A 26,666-nucleotide genomic window follows, 5' to 3' on the forward strand; every position below is an offset into this window, starting at 1 on the left:
GGTAGGCAATCGGTAGGACAGGACAATAAAACAAAAAGATATTAAGGACATTTATGTTGGCCTACCTAGTCTTGATGTGTCCCTTCTGCACAATGCACAAAATCAGTTAAAATGGAAAAAACACAGAGGCATAAAAACATGAGATTTATTATTATTATTATCCAGGCCTCCATGGAGTCAAAAGACTTATCGTGGGAGGTTGTTTCTAGGAAACACAAAGTTTATCATACCACTCCTTGAACCCATTGACCATTCCTGTTCCAACCACTCTCTCAGGCAGTGCCTTCCAAGGTTCACCCACCTTCCACGCAAAGAAACAATGCCTCACCCTCTTGCGCACAGCCTCCTTTCGTAACTTCCAGGGATGGCTTCTTGTAGACATTGGATGAACTCTCTAATGTCTACCCTGTAACTGCCTCTCAACAGTTTAAGTCTCGATTATATCACCTCTCTTTTCTTCTATCCACCAAACTCTGCAGTCCACATTCCCTCAGTTGATCCTCATAACTCATATTGTACAGTCCTGAAACCATCTTTGTTATCTGCCTCTATACCCTTTCTACAGTCAGTTTATCCCCTTCAAATCCTGGGGACCAAATCTGAGAACAATAGTCTAAATGTGGTCTAATCAGGGTCTTATACAACGGAATGATAACTCTTTTATCTCTGCAGGTCAGCGTCCTTCTCAGTATTGCAGCAATCCTCTGAGTTACCCTCACTACCTCTGCAATATGCTCCCTGAATTTCAGTTTTCTATCAATCATCACCTCCAGATCTCTTGCCTCCCTTACCTCCTCCAGTATAGCTCCTCCAATCGAGTATGCATCCTCCCATCGATGGATCCCGAACCTCAAGACTTGACATTTTGCTGCATTGAACCGACACCCCCATTCATTTGCCCATCTGTCTAGTTTATTCAAATCCTCTTGCAGGGCTGCTACATCTGCACTATTACTGATAATCCTTCCCAGCTTCACATCATCTGCAAACAACTGAATGTCCCTAAAACACTTTTTTTGAATGTTAGTCAAGTGGGTTTTAATTTATTGTCCTACATGTTTTGCTGATTTTTACTATCAGCATCTTCAGGGAATACAATTGGTAAGTTATATGAAGGTAACAGACTAGGTTTTAACTGACAGTTCTAATTCATACAAAATTAGTATTGTGTGAGACAATGCGTGTGTGTCTCGGGAACATGATTTATTTGTTACGAGACATAATGTAATTGGCATGAGAGTTTATTTCTTTGATGTTTAGTGATCTGATTAAAGCTTTCCAAATTTCCGGTAGGATTAGACCTTGATTCTCATTTAGGTTTCCTGTTGAATGGATGACTGTAGCAGCCTCCTTGAAGGTTCTGGAATGGTAGTTCTCTTCTATATAGGGCATATGACTCTTATCCCACACGTGTTCTTTCTGTCTCGTTTCGAAGCTTCTAGAGGTCTGGCCAACGTAACTAACACCACAGGAACAAGATATATTATATACTCCAGAGTACTTGCAGAATGGATGAGGGTCTTTCGGTGATCTTAAAAATTTCCGAATAGTATTGACTGGCTTGAATGCTACTCTAATATTGCGTGGTTTTAGAAGGATAGCCAATTTTTTGGAAATACTGCTGACAAATGGAATAGTTATAGTACTGATGTATTGAGTGTCATCACGTTGTCTTTGTGGTATATCCGAAAAGAGGATATTGTTACACAATCTTTTAGGATAACCATTTAAGGATAGCTCTCTGGATATTGTAGTTAATTCTTTTTGTAAGTCATCTTGGTCTGTGGTGTACTGTATAGGTCTTTTCTTAAGCATATGGATAATGCTAAGTTTCTGGGATATATGATGAGACGAGTTGAAATGGAGGCAGTGTCCAGTATTCGTATGTTTTCTATACACAGACAGGTTGATACTGTTATTGGTTTGGTTTTTTATTAGGATGTCTAGAAATGGAAGTTTTTCATCTTTTTCAATTTCTAATGTGAATTTGATGGTATGGTGGAAACTATTGATTTGGTTGAGATAATCCATTAGTTCTTCTTTTGTATGATTCCAAATGATAAAAAGTCATCAACATATCTGTACCAAGTTTTTGGTTTTGGTGTAATTTGGGATAAGATTTTATCCTCTAGGTCTTCCATGAATAAGTCAGCACAAGAAGGGGAGAGGGGGGGGCTACCCATGGCTAATCCGATAAGTTGTTTGTAGACTGTTTTTTGCCAAATGAAATAGTTCGAAGTTAAACAATGATTGAACAAAGTAGTGATGTTTCTTGGGAACAAGTTGTCTAAGATGTTGATGACTTCCACAACTGGGATATTTGCAAACAAAGATGTGAAGTCAAGGCTTGCTAGTATATCATCTTCAGATATAAGGATATTTTTTTAATTTTTCAATAAAATGTTGTAAGTTTTTAATATAAGTATCTGAGTTGTGGATGTGTTGTTGTAAAATCTTGGCTAGATATTTGGTAAGTAGGAGAATAGATTCCATCAACTATTGGATGTAATGGCATACCTTCTTTATGTATTTCAGGAACGCCATACAATCTTGGAGTCACCAGTGAATCACACAAAAGAAGAACTAATGGATTATCTCAACCAAATCAATAGTTTCTACCTTACCATCAAATTCACATTAGAAATTGAAAAAGATGAAAAACTTCCATTTCTAGACATCCTAATAAAAAAACAAACCAATAACAGTATCAGCTTGTCTGTGTATAGTTTTTTGCAACAGGAAACCTAAATAAGAATCAATGTCTAATCCTACCAGAAATTTGGAAAGCTTTAATCAGATCACTAAACATCAAAGAAATGAACTTTCATGCCAATTATGTCTCGTAACAAATAAATCATGTTCCCGAGACACACCGCATTGTCTCACACAATACTAATTTTGTATGAATTAGAACCGTCAGTTAAAACGTAGTTTGTTACCTTCATATAGCTTACCAATTATAATCCCTGAAGATGCCGATTTATTGTCCTACATGTTTCGCCAAAAATCGGCGAAACATGTAGGACAATAAATTAAAACCCACTTGACTAACATTCAAAAAAAGTATTTTAGTTATTATACAAGTAGTCAAGGAAGAAAATCACAACTGAATGTCCCCTTGCAATCCATTGACAATATCATTGATATAAAGGTTGACCAATACAGGTCCCAGTATTGAGCCCTGTGGAACCCCACTTGTAACCTTCTGCTTCCTTGATATTGCCCCACCATACACAACTCTCTGATACCTATCAGTCAGCCAATCCTGAATCCATTTGACTAACCCGACATTTAAACATTTATGATATCCTTGTTAACAAAACCTACCATACTGTAAACTCAGAAAGAAAGAGTGCATTGGGAAGAAGTGTGATTAGAGCAGGGGTGGCCAACCTATGGCACATGCACCAAAAGTGGCACATTGCATGATTAGAAGTGGCATGCTGCACCCCAGAGAAAAATTTTAAAAAAATTTGTATACGATTTATATAAACACACAATTAACCTACCACTAAATTCTAGAGTGTGCACTTATTATACTTGTTTGATCTTGAAGCAACAGGCACCGGCAAATGCTGACATGCGTCACCAGTTACTCAATCAGTTTACAGCTGACTCTCATGTCATAACGTTTGATGAACAACTGATTCGATGTGAGTGAACAATTCTGTGTTTTCGAACTTTGTTTTTATTAACAGTTCTTTAAGTTTAAGATAAGATTTCTGTTTTCATGAAGGCTTAATATAGTTCTGTAAATTTAAAAATAAATGTTTTCATTTTGAATGTGTATGTCAAGTTCTTGCTCTCTCCCCTAATTTGCTGATTACTGAAACCTGCAATTATTCGGTGTATTTATATGTTTGTGTTTTTGTGTTTTTTTTATAATATCTTTCCTTTTTATTTACATATAGTAGGTTTATTCCTAAAATTTAACTGATGATCAGTTAAATTTTAGGAATAAACAGTAAGTTCCGTTTGTAACATACAAATGGAACTTACTGATCTCAAAACCAATTCTTTATTGGAAATGAAATTTAATGAACTTCCATCACTCCCAGATGCTTCTGATATAATTAATTTCTGGCTATCTTGCCCTGTGAACATTTTCCAGAACTGAAAAAATTTGCTCAGAGTTATATCTGTCATTTTGGAACTACATACAGATGCAAACAAGCATTTTCATCAATGAAAATGATTAAGAACAAATTATGATCGAGACTGACTGATTCAAATTTGAAAAACTGTTTGATGCTTTCTGTAACTGATTTAACTCCAAAAATTACAAGCTTAACAAAAGCGAAGCAATTTCAAAAGTCTCAATAAAATAATTAATGTTTAACTTGTCTTTATATGAAATCATTTTATTTAAAACTGCTAAAAATTGCTAAAAACTGCTAAATTTTTCTTAAAGAAAAAGTTATGGTTTTACAAGAAAATAAAATCTGATATGCAATATTTGCAGAACAAAATTTTCTGAATCTCACAGTGGTCAGTCTGAGATCAACTGTAATTTTGTTCTGGTTTGTCTTTCTAAAAATCTGGTCACTTTTGTGACCGTCCAGCAGAAACGGCTTGTGCATAGGCGCTGCACATGCCATTTTCCAAGTAAGCAAACAGACAAACAAGTCAAGTTTGGAAGAAAATGGAGTAAAACCAGGTTTAAAATAGCTTGGTATCCTTAACATTTATTTATACCCAAGGTAAAATACTTTCTACATTTATATCTCCTCCTGAGATTTTTATTTAATAAGGTTAAAACACCTTATGGTAACTTGTTCTGGTAAAATACTTATAAGCTCTGTATTACTAAAATCTTGGTTTTTCTAGCCTGGCTCCCACCGATGAGACCTCAATAAAGGTTGAAACCGGTCTGGGTAGTGGCCCCTTGCCTTAAATACAACGCATCATACATCTCCTCCAGGAGATGTGCTTTGCATTAAGGGTAAATATTAAGATTAGTGATCAGAGCTTATTCTACTTTTACCATGAGTTGCCTTGGTCTTGCACTACATGGTCAGCTAGACTTGCAACACTTGCAGGCGCAAACTTGACTTGTTTGTCTGTTTGCTTACTTGGGAAATGGAGTAAAACCAGGTTTAAAATAGCTTGGTATCTTTAACATCAAAATAATCCCAAGTTTACAACAGCAACTGCAACAGTTTATAAAATAAATAGGCTAGCTTTAGCCAATTAAATTAGGCCATGAATTATTCATATGAGTCAGCAAGAAACAGGATTAATCTAACCAAAACAAATCTTTATTATGATTCTCTCATTTCATTACTTGTTTAGAATTGCATTTAGAGAGAAGAAAGAGACGTCTTGATATAGATATGAGTCTAAATACACATATCCAGGTATTTATATATTGAAAACATATCTATGCAAATAAGTTTATTTTAATTCTTACCCTCTCCTTGAAGATGAACAATTCTCTTCTGATGACAGAAATAGCATCAAAACTAGTGTTACATGTATCAGGAAGTCCAGGTTTTGGTGTTTGAGGAAAAGAGGTTGTCGATTTTTGTTTTGGCTGTTCAGTTGGCCGTGGGGTATACTGAGGAGTATATGGACGATGTGGCTGTCTCCTTGTAGTAGTGGTACTGGTAGTAGGTTTTGTAGGAGATGGTGGCTGTACTGGTGGTCGTGGGGGGGGAAGTGGTGCCCATTTAGTAGGATGACGAGGACCTAAAAATATAACTAGCTAGAATATATCAATTTAATATCAGTTCTACTAAATAACTAGTATTTCATTATAATATTCATTATTATTGTCAGTTCTTGACATTATCACAGGTATCAGAGAGCCATTGCTCATAACTATTTTTTGCAAATAATTTTATTATTCTTTTCTTCATGCCAGTATATGGATTTCTTTAAATTCAGTATGGAAAGCGAACTAGACATACAGATATAGAAAGTTTTTTCACTTGGTTATAGTGAAATTTGTAGTGAAATTGGTTATGCTTAGTGAAAAAATACATTCTTGTTTAATCCTTTATCCATGTGTAAACAAAAAAAAAGTTTGCACATGAAGTATCTTCATGACTGCGTTACTTCTAAGGTTACTTCTAGAGGCTAATGGTGGAATACTAAGGTAACTGATCGTATCAATTAACGCACATTCCAAAATGTAAAGTATATACTTCCTTTTGGATGTACATAAGAGTCACTACTCAGAACAGTTTCAACCTTTATTGAGGTCTCTTCAGTGGGAGTCAGACCCAGGAAGATACCAAGATTGACAATTGACATTTATGACTTTAGGGGTGAAGCAAGATGCTTTTCATATTCTCCCGCTATCTGTTGTGGTTACAGTGAAGGTAAAATTTATGAGCAGATTGCTCGCCCTGAAAGGGCATGGAGATTATGCATCACTAAAGGAGGCTAATATAGCTTTTGGTCTTCTATATTTGAATATGTCCGTTGGATCGTATGCTGCAGCTTGCTGAACCAAATCGTTGGGATTGTGGACGTCTTTAGGAAAAACTTGGATGCTAAGGATTGCAGAAAAGAGAAAATATAGGGAATGTTTGTGTCTCTGTGGAGTTGATTGATACAACGGGGCATTCAGAATCATTCTCAAGCACTTGTTCTGCACTCACTGTATTTTGATAATGTTAGCATTAGAGGTGTGGCTCCAGGCTGGAGAGGCATAGGTGATTATAGGACGAATTGTCATCTGGTATAGTTGCAATTTGATTCTGTTGCTGAGCTTGCTATTTCTATTAATTAGCAGATAGATCTCAGCTATGGCTTTAGATGCCTTTGTGCATGCAGACTTAGTGTGCTGATTGAAAGATAGCTTTTTGTCGAGAATCACACCCAGGTAAGTTATTTTTGTCTGCCAGGGAATTTTAGTATTGAATAGTAACACATCTCCTACAGGAGACATTGGCCTTTTTGAGAAAAGAACGGCTGAGCTTTTCTGGGGATTGACTTCCAATCTCCACTTAGAGAACCAACCCTCCAGCTTTAGAATGTTTTCTTGAAGCTTTTTGGTAATGAAATGGGGTTTGAGAGATCTGGTTAGTATTGTTGTCATCCACATACAGGGCCAAAATGGAAGTCATCGGATTGTGTGGGATGTCTGACATGTATATAGAGAACGGCAATGGAGCCAGTAGAGATCCCTGCGGCATTCCAGCAAAGATGTGGTGCTGGGAGGATGTATAACTGTTGATTTTTACTTGCATTGATCTATGCTGAAGATATGAATGGATTAAGTGAACCATTTTTAGTGAGGTACCGGCTGAGATAAGTTTTTGCAGGAGTCCAAAATGCCAGATTTTGTCAAATGCTTTGGATAAGTCTAGGAAAACAGCGCCTGTGCACTGGTGCCAGTTGTAGCTGGTGGTGATGTATTCCACAATACTGTGGATTTGCTGGGTAGTACTATGGTGTTGCCTAAAACCAAACTGTTCTTTAGGGAGGATGTTTAGGTCATTTACTGAGGTTTGGAGTCGTGAGAGGATGACCTTCTCTGCAACCTTACCCAGATTTGAGATAAGACTGACTGGACGATAATTTTGCGGTAGGTGTGGGTCTTTGCCTGGCTTATGTATAAGAATTATGTCAGCCAGTTTCCAGGTGGAAGGAAAATAGTGAAATCTTAAAATTGCATTTATTATACTGGTCAGGTGCATTACTGCTTTTTGGGGCATACCAAGATTGAATTAATGCAGAAGTCATATATTTCTTATATATAAGTAATAAAAAGGTGTATCACATTATTAAAAGCCTCCATAGCTCAGTCAACATAGATGAAGCTCTTTGGTCAGAAAGACCTGGGTTCGATTCCCATCAGCGACATTAGGAACCCTTATCTAGTCTCTTTCGATGGAAGGTGAGTTAGTAGCCAGTCTCATAAGGAGGTAGGGGGTTTTTCCACCTGGAAACTCTGGTTTTTCATCCCCCAGAACAGGCAAACCAGCCCCATGAACACACATGGATTACAGTCATGAATATGTCTCAGCCATATGCCAGTCCCAAGCATGGATAAAATTGGGGGGGGGGGGGGGAAGCAATGGTGAACTATCCTGTAAAAACCTCACCAGGAACACTTTGTGGGCAATGCCTACAAAGTCAACTAGGATAGGAAATGACTGAAAAAGGAAAAAATCACCATCACATTATTAAAATACTCTGGATCAGAGATATTTGTAGTATAAAAAGTCTTTTCCTCCCTTAATACATAGCATTATGCACATCCAAAAAGAAGTGGAGTTTGCATTATGAGATACTGTAAATGTATTGTCTGTTGTTCCTTTTGTAACATACTATAATTTACCTTACCTTATTTACCTTACCCATATCTCTTTGCTCTATTATTACGCTTTTACTCTTTACCTTAAGTTGCTACAGGTTATCTATACAAAATTAGTAACAGAAAAAACTCACCTAAACTTACACGAGTTTTTTCCATTATTAATTTTGTATCGATATGTCTACTCACGGTATACCTCTTTTAAAACTTACAGGTTATCTAATTTCTAATACCTTGAGAACCTTGGAAAATTTATTTAATGTTACGACTGCACCACCAAGACTCCCCTTTATAGGTATTAAATATAATTATGATTACCTGCAGAATCTCTCTCGGTCTATCTCAGGCTTTATTGACAGTCATGGCTACTCTTATTTACTTTGCACACAGGTTCATATTTATTTAGAAACAGTGCATGGGATTAAGGATCAGTGAATGCACATTCTTTAACATAACAAACATATTTATTAAACTACAATGCAATTATACAGTTTCTTAATGAATTGGCTCTTTCTAAAAATTAAAAGCTAAGAATTATAATATCTCAATGATTGTACAAACATTAAAACATGCAGCAATACTATCATTCAAAAATCTATAATCTCATCCCAATAATAATTTGTTCATGCAATAAATATACTTCAACTGACAAGTTTCTCATATCTAAATTATACAAATTAGTCTTCAGTTTCTTAATCCGGAACAAACGATCACAATTAAACTTTGTAAGTGTCCCATGGACTATCAGTGTATCTTCCATAATGTTAAACAAACACAAAATTTTACTCGCAGTCCTTCTCTGACACATATATGGCTCTCTTATCTCTTTACTGGTTCCACTGACTTCCTTTTCCGTCCTGGGCCTCAACATTCATGCGGGCTTCTTTCCTTTAGCGGCGACTCCCAGGGCATCCGATGCATATGGCAGATTATTTTACTCGTAAGGCATGCTGGTTCGACGTATTTTCTCTTTTATATTTCTCAGCGCCCACAGCTTCTTTCTGGACTTCTAACGGACCCACATCCACGATGCTGGATTGGGACACTACAGGAGGAGATTGCGTTTCCTTCTGTGTTTCTGCATACCTGCCTCCTGGAGTTTTTCCTGATCCTCTCTTATACTTCTCCTCAGGTCCCTGTATTAAGGGTTGAGAACCCCTAATATTCCCATGCAAAAGGGAATGTGATCTTCAGAGTTGTCAATTATTTCTGTTTCCCACAGAACACACAAAAACAATTTACCAAATGCGGAACATCCTTAGATGTTTGCTGCCTTTTGTTGCACTGCCCTTGAGACTTGCATTTGGTTAAGCTTGAACACAATTGAAAGCAATTTACATTACAAACAAAGCTTCTAAACTATTTCTTAAAAATCTGAACCACATAAAAATGCCAGGCTGCCCTTGAAATATACAGTTTAACATTCATACTGTTTCAACATATGCTTGCATGGTTTTTTCATAAATCACAAAATTATTACAACTACAGAGTTAATATATACTTTATATGCAAAATTCGTACTTGACTTATCATGGGAAAAGAGCTGTCCATTCAGAATGGAGAATCAGGATTGAATAGCACCTGTGGCTTTGAGAATGCATATTGTAAAGCAAAGACAGGCAATACAGAACATTCGGTGGAATATCATAGTCCAAAGAACAAAGAGGGTGATGATCGTGAAATGTTTAAGAAAATTAGGTAAGCTAGTACAAAGCAAGTAATTATTATGAGTAATTTCAACTATGGCAGTATATAGTTGAAATCTTCCATAACAATTAAGGCAAAGAGGAACTGGCATATCATATTAAGAAAATTGATTTTCTGAAATTCTTGAAGGATAATTACATCAAGTAACATGTCATGGAGAGAACACAAGAACCTGTGGTTTTGGATTTGACCTTATCACCAGAGGATTTCAGCCTCTACCTACAAGTTGGAGAGGACAATCAAGTGTCTTGACCTGATGGGGGGGGGGGGATCTCATAGAAGTTCTAAGATGAAAAGGATTAATGTGGAATTACAAGGTAGGCAATTATGAGCTTAGGTTAGGAGCCAGACAGGAATTGTACCAGTGGTGCTTGGGCGTTAAGAGATATCTGATAACAGCAGTGACAGATGCATTCTGGCACACCGCTGTTATGTGTAAAAAGGATAACATGTTTAAAGAGAAATGGATGACTATAGGAAATCAAATAGAACTGAAAATCCAAAAGAGATAAGAGGTTATGGCACAGATATAAAAAAAAGGAAGGTGGAGGAGAACAGTTGTGCAAGTTAGGAGTATAAAGTTCATGTGGTCTCCAGGATTTGCTCGAGTAAGAGTTGGCTATATTTTAGTCGCAACAATTTATTTGATGGAGGGGGGGAGGTTAAAGTGACAGTTAAAATGGAGTATCATTGCATAAGCAAGGAAATGGTTATGCAGTGATACTCCTGGATTTTGCAAAGGCATCTGACAGGATACAGCATGGAACTGTTATGCAAATTGGATATGAAGAAGATGGATATGAAAGCTGGTGATATAAATAAGAGTATGGCTGATGGGTAGACATCAAAGAATATATATGGAGAAAAAATCCAAGAGAAAGTAGGTGACCAATTATGTGTTGCTAGACTCTGTACTTGGGCTGCTATTTAGTTTGTGCATTGATGATATAGGATATATCACTGATGTACATAGGAAATATCCAGCTGTTTGCTGATATTGCAAAACTAGAGAGAGCAATAGTTAATAAAATTGATACGGAGATTCTACAGTATAATGGAAATATACTGCAATGTGAACAAAGCAAGACAGTACAAAGTATGGAATGCCAGTTTAATATAACCAAGTGTGAAGTTATTCACTTCAAGATAAGATTATAAGCTGTGTAATATATTGACAAAGTAGACTGTGGGAAATTGATGAGGCTAGGGATATAGGGATGGCAAACTTCCTGTTCTCCATCATCCTCGTATCCCAAATTCAGAAGACACATTGCAAAAGTGGGCAGATCACAATTATCTGGATGCTGAAGAAGAGATTAGAGGTTATTATTCCTCTTTATAAGGCTTTGATATACTACCACATCCAAACTATTACAATGCACAGGTATAGTTATGTACATTTATTTTCTTCGAATGAAGAAATAAAGAGGATCCAGACACAAGTGACCAAAGATGGCGACAACTCTGTGGAAAGATCTGCAAGATACAAACATTGGTTAACAGAGTGGATGGGCGTGATGATTAGATTTTTTTCATAAAGAATGGTAACTGAATGGAATAGTTTGACAGAGATGGGCTTTGTCAGTGGTCAAATCAAGAAGTATAATATGTAATGTATCACTTGATCACTCAGATGATTTTTGGTTACTGAAGAATACTTTGATGAGCAGAGACAAGCAGGTTATTATTCCTCTTTATCGAGTCTTGATAAGACCCCATCTTGACTACTGTGCCCAGATCTGCGTGCCAGGATTTCTTCTTGGGGAGGAGGTAGAGAGGATCCAGAGGCAAGTGACCAGGATGGTAGCTGGTCTATAGAATGAACCTTATGAGAACAAGTTGAAGATCTGCGAGTTACAGAAATTGGTTGATAGGCGGAAAAGGTAATATGATTGAGATATTCAAATTACTGAGGGGTTTTTACAAGATTAATTCAGAGGAAATTTTTCAGAACAGGTTTGGTGGTGGGAGAACTAGGGGCTATCCATGGAAACTGAGTAAGAGTGTAGTTAGAAAGGGTGTTAGAACTAGATTTTTTACTTAGAGAGTGGTGAATGAGTGGAATAAGCTGCCAGAGTCTATTGTGGGTGCCTTGACTATGAATGATAAATACTGTGCAAATGCTGAATAGTTCTTGAGATGATGTTTAGGGCCTCCTTCTATGAGTCTGTAGTAATAATAATAGTCATCATCATCATCATCATGTATATCAAGGATCTAGGCCTAGCATGGCCTGTTCCGGACTTAAAAGTCATCGTTGAATCGTTCAAGAGGATGTCCTGGTTTTCTTTTTCCTGATGGCTCGTTTTGGTAATCTTTCTATTTTCATTCTTTGAATGTGTTCCATCCATTTATGTTTATATTTTTTAATTTTTTCTATTACTGGTTCTTGGTTTAATTCTTTCATAATTTCTTCATTTCTTTTGTGATCAAATAGGATATATACTTTGCAGTTTTTCTCATAAACTTCATTTCTGCTGTTGTTAATCTTTTTTTTTTTTTTTTTTTGTTTTATTGTCCAGATTTCACTTCCATACATGAAGACTGGTAAGGCTAATGTATTGTATACTTTCAGTCTGGTTTGTTTTTGAACTAGGTTTGGTTTAAATATAGAGTTAATTACTCCTGTTATTTTTAAATATTTTGCAATTTTTATGTTTATATCTTTTTCATTTTCATAAGTGATCATACATCCTAGGTAGTTAAATGAATTCACCTGTTCTAAGATCTTGTTATCTAATACTATTTTAGTTCTTGCTGGATCTTGTCCTTTAAAGGCCATAGTTTTTGATTTTTCAAATTCAAATTACTAAAAGGTTTTTATAGGATTGATGCAGGGGAAATGTTTCAGCTGTGTGATAGTGATGGAAGAACAAGAGGTCATCTCTGGAAATTAAAGAAGAGTGTGGTTAACAAAGGTGTCAGAACAAGGTTTTTTGCCTGGAGGGTGGTGAATGAGTGGAATTCATTGCCTGACTTAGTTGTGAGCTCTTCGTCTGTAAATGAATTCAAGAAGAGATATGACAGATATTGTTTTGCTAGTTTGGGTCTCCCGCGATGAGTCTACTGACTCCATGGAGATACCCGTAATAATAATAATAATTTTTCTGTTGATATTATCATACCATAATCTTTGGATATCTCATTTAGATCTAAAATAGCTTTCTGTAAGTTATCTTCAGTTATCTAATGTATCATCATAAGTTGAAAGTTATCTTTTATTTCTTGATAATAAGGAAACATGAGTGATCCAGGGAGCGAAGAATGAGATAGGCCAAGTTTAAGTGTTGAAGTTTACTCTAGGAGAAAGTTTAATTCCTTGATGTAAATTTTTATTCCATTTTATTATTATTTAATTTAAGTAGATATTAAAAAGAGTTGCTGAGAGGGGACATCCCTGCTGGACCCCTTGGTTTATCTCTCTCATATATGATAGCTTGTGATTTAATCTTATTTGTATTTGATTATTTTCATATATACTTGTGATAGTTTTTAGGATATTATTTGGTATTTGTCTTTCTTTTAATATGTTAAATAATATGTTTCTTTTAACTTTGTCAAATGCTTTTTCAAAGTCAATAAATGCAATATGTGTTTCTAAATTGTATTCTCTTCTTTTCTCTATTATTAATTTTAGGCAAAAGGCTGGGTCTATACATGATCGTCCTTTTCTAAACCCATTCTGTACTTCTAAAATAAAGTTTTCGGAATATTTCATTAGTTTGCTATTTAAGATTCTGCTATATATTTTGTAACAGGAATTTAGTATACTGATACCTCTATAGTTTTTAAGGTCATCTCTATTACCTTTTTTAAAGATAAGAATCACAATTGCTTTTTTCCATTCTATTGGGGGATACCAGTTTTAATTTTATTTAAAAATAGTAAGAGTCTTTCTTTATATATATATATAATAATAATAATAATAATGTATCAATACTGGTTAGTGTGGGCCTCTTTAGATTAGTCTTTTGACTCCACAGAGATACCTGTATAATAAAAATAATAGCAAACAAATTATATAATCAGCTAGTAGACTGATTCAACATTCCAAGAGATGATGAAGAGTATGTAGTTGGGTGCAATGGTGAAGTGATTTATTAGAAATGATACCAACAGTGACTTTTCAGGAGGATTTAAACAGGCTGGACAAATAGTAGGGATAAGGGTTAAAAATTTGGGATTCAGAGAGGAAGGCTGTATATTCTGTTGGTGTGAGTATATTGGAAGAAGAGGCAAAGGATCTTAGAGTGATAATTAATGGACAGTTCAAGTTGGAGACATAAGTTATTTAGATGCAGTGCTTACCAAATAGACACTAAAGAGATTTTCAAAAAGGTAACACAATAGGAAAAGGCAAGGACAAAGGGCTATCCTTGGTTGAGTGCAAGCAAGTGAAAAGTAATCTTTTTTTTTGAGTGGTGGGTGCATGGAATGCATTGCCGAGGAGTATCAACGCTGGCTGAGTATTTAGCGTATCTGATCTCCAGCCAAAAGGCTGCAGGTTCGAATCCCGCCGTGGGCATGGATGTTTGTGATTGTCTGAGGAAATACTGGTGGTTGGCGTAATTAGTGGATTGAGTGTGGAGAGAGAGAGAGAGAGAGAGTTATACAGCAGTTGCTCTCCCTTGATGAGTCTTTGGACTCCCTGGAGGTGCCAATGATAATAACTGATGATAATAACCTACAAGTAGACCAATACCCTGAAATCTTTAGAAAAGTGTAAACCAGTCTGGGCAGTTGAGTGGATATAGATGTTTATAGATGAATTTCATTGCCCAATGCAAAACCACTATGCTACTTGAGGATCTAAGGTGGCTTGAAAAGTTCCATGTTTTATTTCTAGAGCTGAATTTCAAGATTATATAAATGTAGCATACCTACAGTACTAATGTACAAATGGCCTGATGAAATATACACCTATTCATGAGTCAGTTTCTCTTAAAGAAAAAAAAAACAGAAGCATTTTTTTTTATGTTCAAAAGGAGGATTTTTTTAAAGTGAAAATTCATTTTTTTTTCCCAAATAAAGGATAAATATTCCTATTATTTTCCCCTGAAATCTTTCCCTTTGGCTTAATGCAGCCATAGACATTGGCTATATTAAACCATTCTGGGTTTTATTTGTATTGAAAGAGGAAAATAAAATCAGATATAGTAAATAGTTGAATTAAATAGTGGCATGAAAGGAAAATTTTTCATTTCATTTGATAAATGCTTCAAACTGTGCAGAGAAAGATGGGGAAGAAAAGGTTGAATGAAGTACTTCAGAAAACATAAATATTAAATCTTAACTGAATTCAATATAAGAACAAATATTTTATAGCAAGCATAAATATACTACATACTAAGAAAAATATACTGGATCCTTATGAAAAACATTCTCAAAAAAAGATCGAGAATATTCATAATTATATTAAGCTTACTTCCAATACATGAGCTTGCATTTATCTTAACTTCAATAGAAATTTTTCACATATTCTTATTAAAAAATTTATAATATCAAACTTCTCAGATCATTTTTTATACAAAAACAATCATGTTGATGTTATCAACTAGTTAAGTTAATGTCGAACTGTTTACTTACCATATAGTTGCTGAATGCCAACTGTATCATCATAAGGAAGTTGAAAGTTATCTTTTATTTCTTGATAATAAGGAAACATGAGTGATCCAGGGAGCGAAGAATGAGATAGGCCAAGTGAGTGACCAAACTCATGGGCTGCTACTGCAAATAAATTTACCCCTAAGAAAAGAACAAAAAAGTATTATAATCCGATATTTATGGAGTCGAAACAAATCATGAGAAGCTTACTTAAATAGTCAAGATACTATGCCATACCATACCATAATCCTTCCTTTCATAGTTACACGGTGATCAGCATTCATTGTGAAAAAAATATGTAAATAACTACCATGTTATAGTAAAACTTCAGTTCAATATAAACCAAAATAATCACACGACGTTTTGACTTTCGTGTCAAGGTCATCATCTGGAGTATATGCATATATATATATATACACACAAAGAAACATGCTATGTTACAATCTACATAGTATGCTAAAGTCACACTAATTTGGTCAATCATTAACACTACTGACCTACCACTGGTGAAAAAACAGCCTTACTACATCAATGCTACATTCCTATTATTTGTTACAAATCATCATCATCAAATTCAAGACGTGTACAGGATATGATAATACTACATGAAAACTTTACACCATTACTAACTTCCTATCTAGCATTTTCCTCCAAATCAATCTGTTACCTGTCAACACTACAACATAATCAAATCTTATATTTCTATCTTCTAAGGTACTTTTTACTTATCAATCCACCTATATCTTGGTCTTCCTCTGGGGTTTTTCCTGCCAACCTGGCAGAGAACACTTGTTTTGTTAATCTTTCCTCTCCCATTCTGTTTAAGTGACCATACCACCTAAGATTAGCTCTGCTAACAATGTCAAGCTCTTTCCTAATATCCTCATTTTTAATATGATATTGCCATTGATGCAATCTGTTCGTGCCCCCTAATCTTTCTCAGGACTCTCATATCTGCAGTCTCTAGTCTTTGGTCATTTCTAACAGAGCTCTCAGATCCAATTAAAACCAGTTAAAATTGGTTTGAACTTGTATACATTGCTAATTTAGTGTTTTGACTGATTTCTCTCTTATTCCATATAAATGTATTTAGTTGACTTCCTACCATACCAGTTTTGTTGATTCTGTTGTTTATTTCCATATTTAATTTACCATCTTCATTAAAAAATCATGCTTAAGTAGCTGAAATGTTTTACTTGTTCTATAGGTTCTCCATTCACAATACAGTGTTTCTACCTATTTTAATTGTGGCTGATTTTCATACCAAATTTATTATGACAGTTATTCAATTTAGTCAGGGAATCTTGCACACTTATACTGGATTTGTTTAAAAGAATAACATCATCTATGTAAAGCAAAAAGCTGAGATTAACATCTCCAATTTTGATATCAGGATACCAATTTCCTTCATAATGTGATCCATATAGATAATGAATAACATAGGGAATAATGTATATCCTTGTCTGACACCAGATTTAACATTAAACCTGTACTTCCTTCAATTCTAACTGCTGACTTACAACTCAAATAGAGACTAATTACAAGCGTGGTCTGAAAAGTTCTTGGCCTTGACCATAGATGGCAAAACTATCAGCAAGATTTCTTTTTCTAAGTTGAGACATCTGTCATAAGCATCCATGTGAAATTGCAAGTCATTCTATCAAGTAGTTTGTTTTATATAGCTGTCAGAAACAAAAATGTTGTCTGTATCCCTTGAAATGGATAAAATTGAGTATCATGTGATTATAAAATTCTTTGTAAAAGGTTTGAGTATCATGTGATTATAAAATTATAATCGCATGATCTTTGGTGTTAAATCTTTGTAAAAGATTTAACACCAAAAGAAATTCATTTGAAGTTCATAAAAGTTTATGGGCACTCTTCTCCTTCATTTTCGACAATTAAGAAATGGGCTACCGAGTTTAAACGTGACTGTACTAGTCTTGAAGATAATACCACGTGAAGGACACCCAAAAAGTGTAACAACACCAAAAATCATTGATCAAGTGCTCGATATGGTATTGGATGACCGGCGAGTCAAAGTGCGTGAAATTGCTGAGAGTATAAGGCATTTCAAAAGAACGTGTAGGATATATTTTGCATGAAGAATTGCAAATAAAAAAAGCTTTGCACAAGATGGGTACCCGTGCTAGTTCACAGCAGATCAAAAACGTACTTGCGTGAAAATCTCTGAACAGTGCTTGGAGCATTTTAACAAGAATACAACTGATTTTGTGCATCAGTTTATTACTATGGATTCACCATTACACACCAGAATCAAAACATCAAAACAGTGGACAAAAGCTGGTTCCATCAGCAGGAAAGGTCGTGGCATCGGTGTTTTGGGATGCTAAAGGCATTTTGTTTATTAATTATCTTGAAAAGGGTAAAACAATAACTGGGGAATATTATTCCGATCTTTTAACCAGACTAGACGAAACAATCATTAGAAAAGACCCAGTTTGGAGAAGAAAAAAAATCATCTTTCATCAGGACAGTGCAAATGCCCCACAAAGATGTCTTGGCAATGGGAAAATTAAGGGATCTGCACTATGAATTGTTGGAACATCCACCCTATTCCCCAGATTTGGATTCCTCTGACTTCTATCTCTTCCCAAAATTAAAACTCTTCCTCGCTGGTCAGCATTTCTCTTCGAATTAAGAGGTGACTGCAAGATTGCAGCTGTAGAGAGGTATTTTGCACATCTTACTGAGAACTACTATAGGGATGGGATAATGGTGCTGGAGCATCACTGAAATAAATGTATTAATCTTAAAGGAAATTATGTTGAAAAATAAAAATAATTTTGAAATTATAAATTTTCATCGTTAGGCTGAGAACTTTTCAGACCACCCATGTATTGCTTGATATAATGCTATATTGACACCATACAACTGTAGCATTTTGAATAGCCTCTCTCTTTTAACCTTTTCATATGCCTTTTCCAGATCTACAAAACTTAAATACAGATGATTGTTATATTCCCATGATTTCTCAATTATTTGTCGTAAAGTGAAAATCTGATCCTGACAGCCACAGTTACAATCATTAAGAGATATATTAAGCAAGAGATCAACATGCTTTCACATAATTACTCACAGATAAATTTGAACAAAACAGTATAGATGATGGCCAATAAGAGCTGAAATTATTGTTTAGAGTCCTGAAGTAATGGTTCTTGAAGTAACCTCCACATAGCCTTTAAAGGAATATGGAGAACCGACCAGGGCTTCTGACCTAATGTCCAATCCTCACCTTCTCGTGGTGCACCCTGTTGAGTATCTACTTGGATACTGAATGAATAAGGATGGGCTGGCAATTTGGGATTTAGCCGACCAAATTGTATTCTTATTGGTTAAACCAAAATACAAAAATGATGGTACAACATGACAAAATTTCATGCCGGCTGGGACATCGCCCGGTTAAATGAGGCCCCCATTGTTTTCGCCAAGGAACCAGGGCGAACAGCGAAAAGTCAGCTACTGGAACAAATCTGAAAACATACCCCAACTCAACATCACCAGAGTTAAAGATCGGTACTATCAACATAAGAAGTCTGAATGGCAAAGAAATCGAGCTAGTTGAGGAATTAGATATGTACCAGATCGACATAATAGGGGTGACTGAAATAAAAAAGACAAAAACTGGCGAGATCTTTCTGAGCAATAAATACAAAATGTTATATTCAGGCTATGGCTACTCCTTTTCCTTGTCATTGCCTGAATATAACATTTTGTATTTATTGCTCAGAAAGATCTCACCAGTTTTTATCACAGATGTTAATCACAGTGTATTCAACACAAAATACGAGGCAAATCTTCTTGAATGGCAGTCAGTCTCAAGTAGAGTACTGTGGGCAAATATGAGAATGGGGAACTGGACAATGAGACTTATTTGTGCCTACTAAGATTCTACTTTAGTAGAAGGTTCTACTAAGGTAGAAGTGGAGGAATTTTTTGAGGCTTTAGAAAAAGCAACTGACACAATGAAAAAGGAAAAGTTGGTCCTTGTTGCGGATCTAAATAGCAGAGTAGGAAATGATTGTGAGACAGAAAAATATTTTGGGAAAATTTGGAGAAAAGAGCAAAGCTAATAATAATGGCAAATATTTGTTGGATTTCTGCTCAGGACATGGACTGGTTATTACTAACACCATGTTCCAACATAAAAATGTGCACAAATTCACATGGAGAGAAGAGACAAGGAATAAGAAAAGCCTCATTGACTATGTTATTGTTGATAGTGATGTTTTCTCCCTGGTGCAGGACACCACAGTGTACAGAGGATTTGAAATTGGAAGTGATCACTATTTAGTCTTGAGCAGGACTAAAGTGAATTTCATTTTTAAAAGAATAACATGTAAGAAAGTTTTGAAGCGAATAAAAGTTGAGCAGCTATCAGATGTGAACTGTAGACTAAAATACACAAAGATTATTGAAAAAAAAATGAAAGAGTTTGAGAACAGGAATCAAACCTTGGAGATTCAGTGGAAAGCCTTGAAGAAAGCCCTGATTGATTCAGCTAGTGAGGCATGTGGTGAAGTTGTCTGCAAGGATAGAAAAATTAAAACTCCATGGTGGACACAGGGAGTTAAAGAGGCAGTGAAGGAAAAGAAGAAAGCATATCAAAAGTTCCTGGCAAATAAATCATCTTGTGCTCTTAGAGAATACAGAGACAAATGTAAGAAAGCTAACCACAGTGTAAAACTAGCTAAATAAAAGTCATGGGAGGACTTTGGCAAGAATATAGAAAATAAATATCAAGAAGGTGGCAAAATATTCTGGAGGTTGTTGAAGAAGCTTAAGAATGGAGGAAAGAGTGCTGTAAAAGGAGTTAGAGATGATAAAGGTGACATGAAAACTGGAGAAAAAGATATCCTTGAAGTATGGAGTAATTACTTTGAAAAACTGCTAAATGAAACAAGCAGTAATGTCAGCACAGTGGTAAAAAACACTGACCAGGCATGCAGTCAGGAATACATATCCATACTTGAAGTAGAAAAAGCCATCAAAGGTTTGAAATGTGGAAAAGCAGCAGGAGTAGATGATATTCGACCAGAAATGCTGAAGTATGGTATAAGAGTCTTACAGTGGCTGCACTGCATAGTTCAGAAAGCCTCGATAGAGGGACGAATTTCCGATGATTGGAATAGAGCTTTCATAGTACCCATATATAAAAAGTGAAATAAAACTGAATGTGAGAATTACAGAGGTATTTCCTTACTGAGTGTTCCTGGCAAGAACTATGCAAGTATACTTGAGAAGCAGTTGAGAAGAATTGTGGAAGAAAAGCTTAGTGAAGAACAAGCTGGATTCAGGCCAAATAAAGGCTGTCAGGATCAGATCTTCACTTTACGTCAAATACTCAAGAAAGCATGGGAATATAACAAAGATCTGTATTTAAGTTTTGTCGATTTGGAAAAGGCATATGACAAGGTGCCAAGAGAGAAGCTATTCAATACGTTACAGTTATATGGTGTCAATGGGGCATTATATCAAGCAATACTTAAGTCTTTATTTGATTTCTGAGTCAGCAGTTAGAATTGAAGGAAGTACAGGAAGATGGTTTAATGTTAAATCTGGTGTGAGACGAGGATGTACATTATCCCCTCTGTTATTCATTATCTATATGGATCACATTATGAAGGAAAGTGGTATTAAACATGATATCAAAATTGGAGATGTTAATGTCAGCTCTTTGCTTTATGCAGTTGATGTTATACTTCTAAATAAATCCGCTACAAGTCTGCAAGAATCTCTTACTAAATTGAATAACTGTTGTAATAGATATGGTATGAAGGTCAGCATTAAAAAGACAAAGACAATGAAAATAGGTAGAATTAATGAAAATGTCAAATGTGTTGTGAATGGAGAACCTGTGGAACAAGTAAAACATTTCAGCTACTTAGGCACGATTTTTAGTGAAGATGGTAAATTAAATATAGAAATAGACAACAGAATCAGCAAAGCTGGCATGGTGGGAAGTCAATTGAATAAATTCATGAAATTAGTCAGAACACTAAATTGGCTGTATACAAGACAGTGTTCAAACCAGTTTTAACTTATGGATCTGAGAGTTGGGTCAGAAGTAAAACACTTGACCAAAGACTAGAGACCGCAGATATGAGAGTCCTGAGAAACATTATAGGTTCACAAACAGATGGCATCAATGGTTATATCATATTAAAAATGAGGATATTAGGAAAGAACTTGACATTGTCAGCATCCAGGAATTCGCTACAGAGCTAATCTCAGATGGTATGGTCACTTAAACAGAATGGGCGAAGAAAGATTAGCAAAACAAGTGTTCTCTGCTAGGTTGGCAGCAAAATGACCCAGAGGAAGACCAAGATGTACGTGGATTGATACAGTACAAAGTGTCTTAGACGATAGAAATATAAGATCTGATAATGTTGGAGTCTTGACAAGTAACAGACTGATTTGGAGGAAAATTGTAGATAGGAAGTTAATAATGATGTAATTTTTTTCATGTAGTACTATCATATCCTACACCCCTTGAGGGTACATGGCAGGAATTTGATGATGATGAAGTAACGGTTTGCTGCAGAAATGGGATGCTTCTCTTACATAACAAATTTCTGTCCAATGTTATGGATTCTTTCCCCATATGCTACGTTCCAGTTACTTTGTATGGCAAAATAATTTTTACCTACAAAAAGAAGATACACGGGCTCACCAATATCCCCACCCCCTCCCAATCACCAACTTTTATATGAAAGCTTTTGAGCAACATGCTGTGAATTTGATTCCTTTACTTTAAAACCTACAGTTTGGCTTAGGTACATTGATGATGTTTTGATTATCTGGTCACATGGCCAACAAACTTTAAGCACTTTCCTTAGCCACCACCTGAACAAACAACAAATGCATACAATTCACCACTCAACTTAAAAATCAAAACTCGCTTTCCCTCAGGCATCCTTCACTGTCTCCATAAGCCCACACATTCCAACCAATATATACATTCTGACTCATACCACCAGCCTTCACAAAAACTTAGTCATTAACACCCTCAGAAAGAGAGCTATAACAATTTGCTCTAATGAACAAGCTCTTAAACAAGAATTACAAATTATTAGCAGCACGTTTATAAACAATGGCTATTGCAAAAAATACCATAATTAAAATTCTTTATAAAACTCCACCAAAAAAATGTAAATAATATGGATCACACTAAAACTATGGCTCTCCCAAGCATTAAAGGGCTATAAAATAATAGAATCCTACACCATTACAATCTTAATGATACTTTTAAACTACCTATAAAATTAAAGAACATATTCAACTCCTCCAAGGATTCTCTCCCTCCTTTGGCCCACCCTGATCTAGTTAGAATCCATTGTACCTGTAATTTGCCTTATATCCATGAAACTTTATGTACAATTGCACTCTGTAAAAAAAGAACACAAACGACACATTATTAATGATTTTGGTAAAGGAGGTCTCTCGGATCATGATCTTAATACAAAAACCTGGTATGAATGCAAATTCAAATAGGCCTGTGAAATTTTAATCAACCATCCTAATCTAAACAATAATGGCCGCATAAAGATTATAAGAATTTGGATTGCATATTCAGTCCATGTAAGTTCTTTCCAGTTCTACAGCAAACTCTTATTTTAGGATTCTAAACGATAATTTCAGCCCTTATTGGCCACCATCTATACTGTTTGGTTCGTGAGTAATTATGCGACAACATGGTGCTCTCTAGCTTAATATATCTCTTAATGATTTATAATAAATAATAGGACAACTAGCTTTGTTGTAAGGGTTTTTGTTTCACCAGAGGTCAGGCTAGTAGTGTCAACTGTTGACCAAATTGTGTGACTTTAGCATACCATGTAGACTGTAACATAGTTTGTTTCTTTGTATATATGTGTGCACTTTAGATGATGACGACCTTGATATGAAGGTCAAAATGTCAAGTGATTATTTTGGTTTGTATTAAACTGAAGTTTTACTATAACACAGTAGTTGTTTCCATAATTTTTTAATAATTAATACTATTATTACTATTATTATTTCGGGCAACTCCAAGGAGTCGACAGACTCATCAAGGGAGGCCCTAACATCATGTCAAGAACAACTATTCGACATTCACACAGTATCTATCATACCTCGCCTTGAACTCATTTATGGTCATAGCACCCACAACAGACTCTGGCAGCTTATTCCACTCATTCACCACTCTCCAAGTAAAAAACCTAGCTCTAACACCCTTACTAACCACATTCTTGCCCAGCATCCATGTATGGCCCATAGTCTTCCCACCACCAGTCCTATTCTCAAAAATATCTTCTGGATTAATCTTATAGAAACCCTTGAGTAATTTGAATGTCTCAATCATATCACCCCTTTTCCACCTATCAACAATTTCTGCAACCCACAGATCTTCAACCTGTTCTCATAAGGCTCATTCTATAGACCTGCTATTATCTTGGTCACTCGTCTCTGGATCCTCTCCACCTCCTTCCCATCAAGAAGAAACCCTGGCGCCCATATTTGGGAACAGTAGTCTAGATGGGGTCTTTACAGTGGAACAATAACTTGTTTGTTTCTGCTTGTTAAAGTATTTTTCAACAACCAAGTGATTTGATGAGCTGATTTAGCCACTTTTGCGATGTGCTCCCTAAACTTCAACTCCCTATCCACCAACACTCCCAAATCCCTGGCCTCATCAATCTCCTGGAGAATGGTTCCACCAATGCGATATACTGCTGCTAATCTTTTCATCCCAAAATACATAACCTTACACTTTGCACATTAAATTGACATCCATTTTCCTTAGGCCAGTCCTCCAAACTATCCAAATCATCTTGCAAAATTTTGACATCCTGTGCATTCGCTATTGCTCTATCCAACTTTGCATCATCAGCAAACAAGTCAACACTTCCTCTCAGATCCTTTCCTATATCGTTAATGAACAAACTGAAAAGTAGTGGTCCAAGAACAGAACCCTGTGGCACACCACTAGTCACAAGCCGTCTTTTGGACTCTACTCCTGAATAAACCACTCTCTGATATCTCTCCATCAGCCACCCTGCTGTCCATCTCACCAATCCTTTATCCATTCCCATATGCAGTTTACTGATTAGAGTTCCATGTGGTATCCTGTCAAAAGCCTTGGCAAGGTCCAGTAGAATCACTGTAAACCCATTACCCTTATCCAGTTCAGCCGTCACTGTGTTATAAAACGTGAGCAAGTTACTGAGGCACGATCTACCCTTCACAAAACCATGTTGTCCTCCACACAATATTCCATTTTCATCTATCTAATGCTGTATTCTTTTCTTGACTAATTTTTCTAAGACCTTGACAATGATTCCTGATATGCTAATGGGTCAGTAATTTACAACAGCAGTCTTGGAACCACCTTTATGCAGTGGAAGTATTTTCCTCTCTTTCCACCCCCTCAGGACTAACCCAGACCCGAGACTCAAATTAAACATAATGGTCAAGGGTACTGACAATTCTTTATCTGCTTCTTGTACAACACGAGCTGGTATACCATCCAATCCCACAGATGTAGTGACATTGAGGTTTTGTAATAGACTACTCACCTCCACTTCATTCACCACAATTTCCGTATAATCTATTGGTTCATTCATTACTGCAATGTCACCACCCGGATGATATATTCTTGCAAAGTGCTCGCTCAGTAATTCCACTATATCAACTGATTCAGTTTCCTCCCTACCGTCGGCATTCTTTAAAATCATTCTGCCATATACATTTTTTCTTTTACTTGCAACATATCGAAAAAACTGCTTGGGATTCTCTTTAGCCTGCATGACTAAAGTTCTTTCATAATCCGTTTTTGCTTTTCTTATCACACTCATTACCCTTCTGGCCTGCACTTTATACCGTTCATGTGCCTGCCAGTCACCTTTCTCCTTAAATTCCCTCCATAGTAGTTTTTTTTTTTTGCAGCTCGAGCTTAATGGTGTTATTCATCCATTTAACCCCTACTTGATTTATTACTCAAACTCTAGGTATACAGTCAGCCATTGCTTCATGCAAACACTTCCTAACCACCTCCCATGTACTATCAACATCTAGCCCTTGCAGTTTTACATGCTGTGGCATGCTATACCATAAATTCATTTGATTCTCTGCTAACTTACTATCGCTTACTACAGAAGTAAACCATTATTTCTACCGATAGACACAATTTTTACAAAGACAGTCCAGAGATCATGACATAAATCTATAAAGATGCACACTCACTCACTCATTCTCTCCCCCCCACACACACACTAAGTGCCTCTAGCATAAATAGAAGGCCAGTGGAACATTATGTCCTTCAATTGGAAAAGACCTGCATTTGATTCTCATTGTGAAGAGAAGAATCTTTTATATGGGTACTGTATTATTTTCAATTGGAGGTGAGTTAGCCAATCTCATACAGAGGTAGCAAGGAGATTTTTTTTCTACCAGAAACTGGTTTTTCATCCTACATACAGGTAAATCGGCCATGAGAACACAATTTATAGACAAAAAATACTGTTGGTGGTGGTGATGGCATTGATGGTAGTGTTGTGTGTATTTGGAGAATTAGGTAGTAGAAGAGATGGCGAGATGTCTTCTGCAGCAGAGCAGAGTAGAAAAGAGTGCCCTTACATGATGAGTCCTTGGAGGTACCACATAATAATGATAATACACACACTTGTACTCTATATATGAAATATCCAGAAGTTCACCACCTGTGGTGTAAATGCAAGATTTACGTTGTTGTTATGTTTAAATTTTGTTGGTTTCAGTTGTTTTAATTTGGTTTATCACTGAAATTTCAAAAATAGTATCTGTAAAGCAGCATAAGGCAGCAGAATAAAAAATTTCACCTTGAAGATTGAGTTTTATACAGGATTTTTTTTTTTTTTTGCAGTGGATATACTGTGAAAACTTATGTGTATCCACTTCAAAAAGATTCATGAGAATATTAGGGTTTGTGAGAAGTGCAATAGCAACTAGAATGTTCAAAATGAGAAAGTATAATGAAAAGATCAAAAAGCAGATAGCAGTAATGCAGGGGTGGCTCGTGCATAGGCACTGCGGAACTGCAGCACGC

At 35.9% G+C, this 26,666-nt stretch overlaps 1 protein-coding gene across 1 annotated transcript in view; it reads right to left on the reverse strand.

Annotated features, from left to right (window-relative positions):
• LOC150095787 (matrix metalloproteinase-2-like) overlaps positions 1-26,666 on the reverse strand; it is a 172,217-nt gene that overhangs the window by 37,804 nt on the left and 107,747 nt on the right. Inside the window, exons 4-5 of the mRNA XM_090409774.1 lie at positions 15,560-15,718; positions 5,411-5,688 (exon numbers count right to left, since the gene is read on the reverse strand). Coding sequence (XP_090265900.1) covers positions 5,411-5,688; positions 15,560-15,718 — 437 coding nt within the window. The remainder of the gene's footprint in view (positions 1-5,410; positions 5,689-15,559; positions 15,719-26,666) is intronic.

The sequence above is a fragment of the Typopeltis vanoorti genome, chromosome 20 (assembly GCF_054136105.1).
Source record: "Typopeltis vanoorti isolate ZY-2024b chromosome 20, IOZ_Tvanoo_1.0, whole genome shotgun sequence".
NCBI lineage: Eukaryota > Metazoa > Arthropoda > Arachnida > Uropygi > Thelyphonidae > Typopeltis > Typopeltis vanoorti.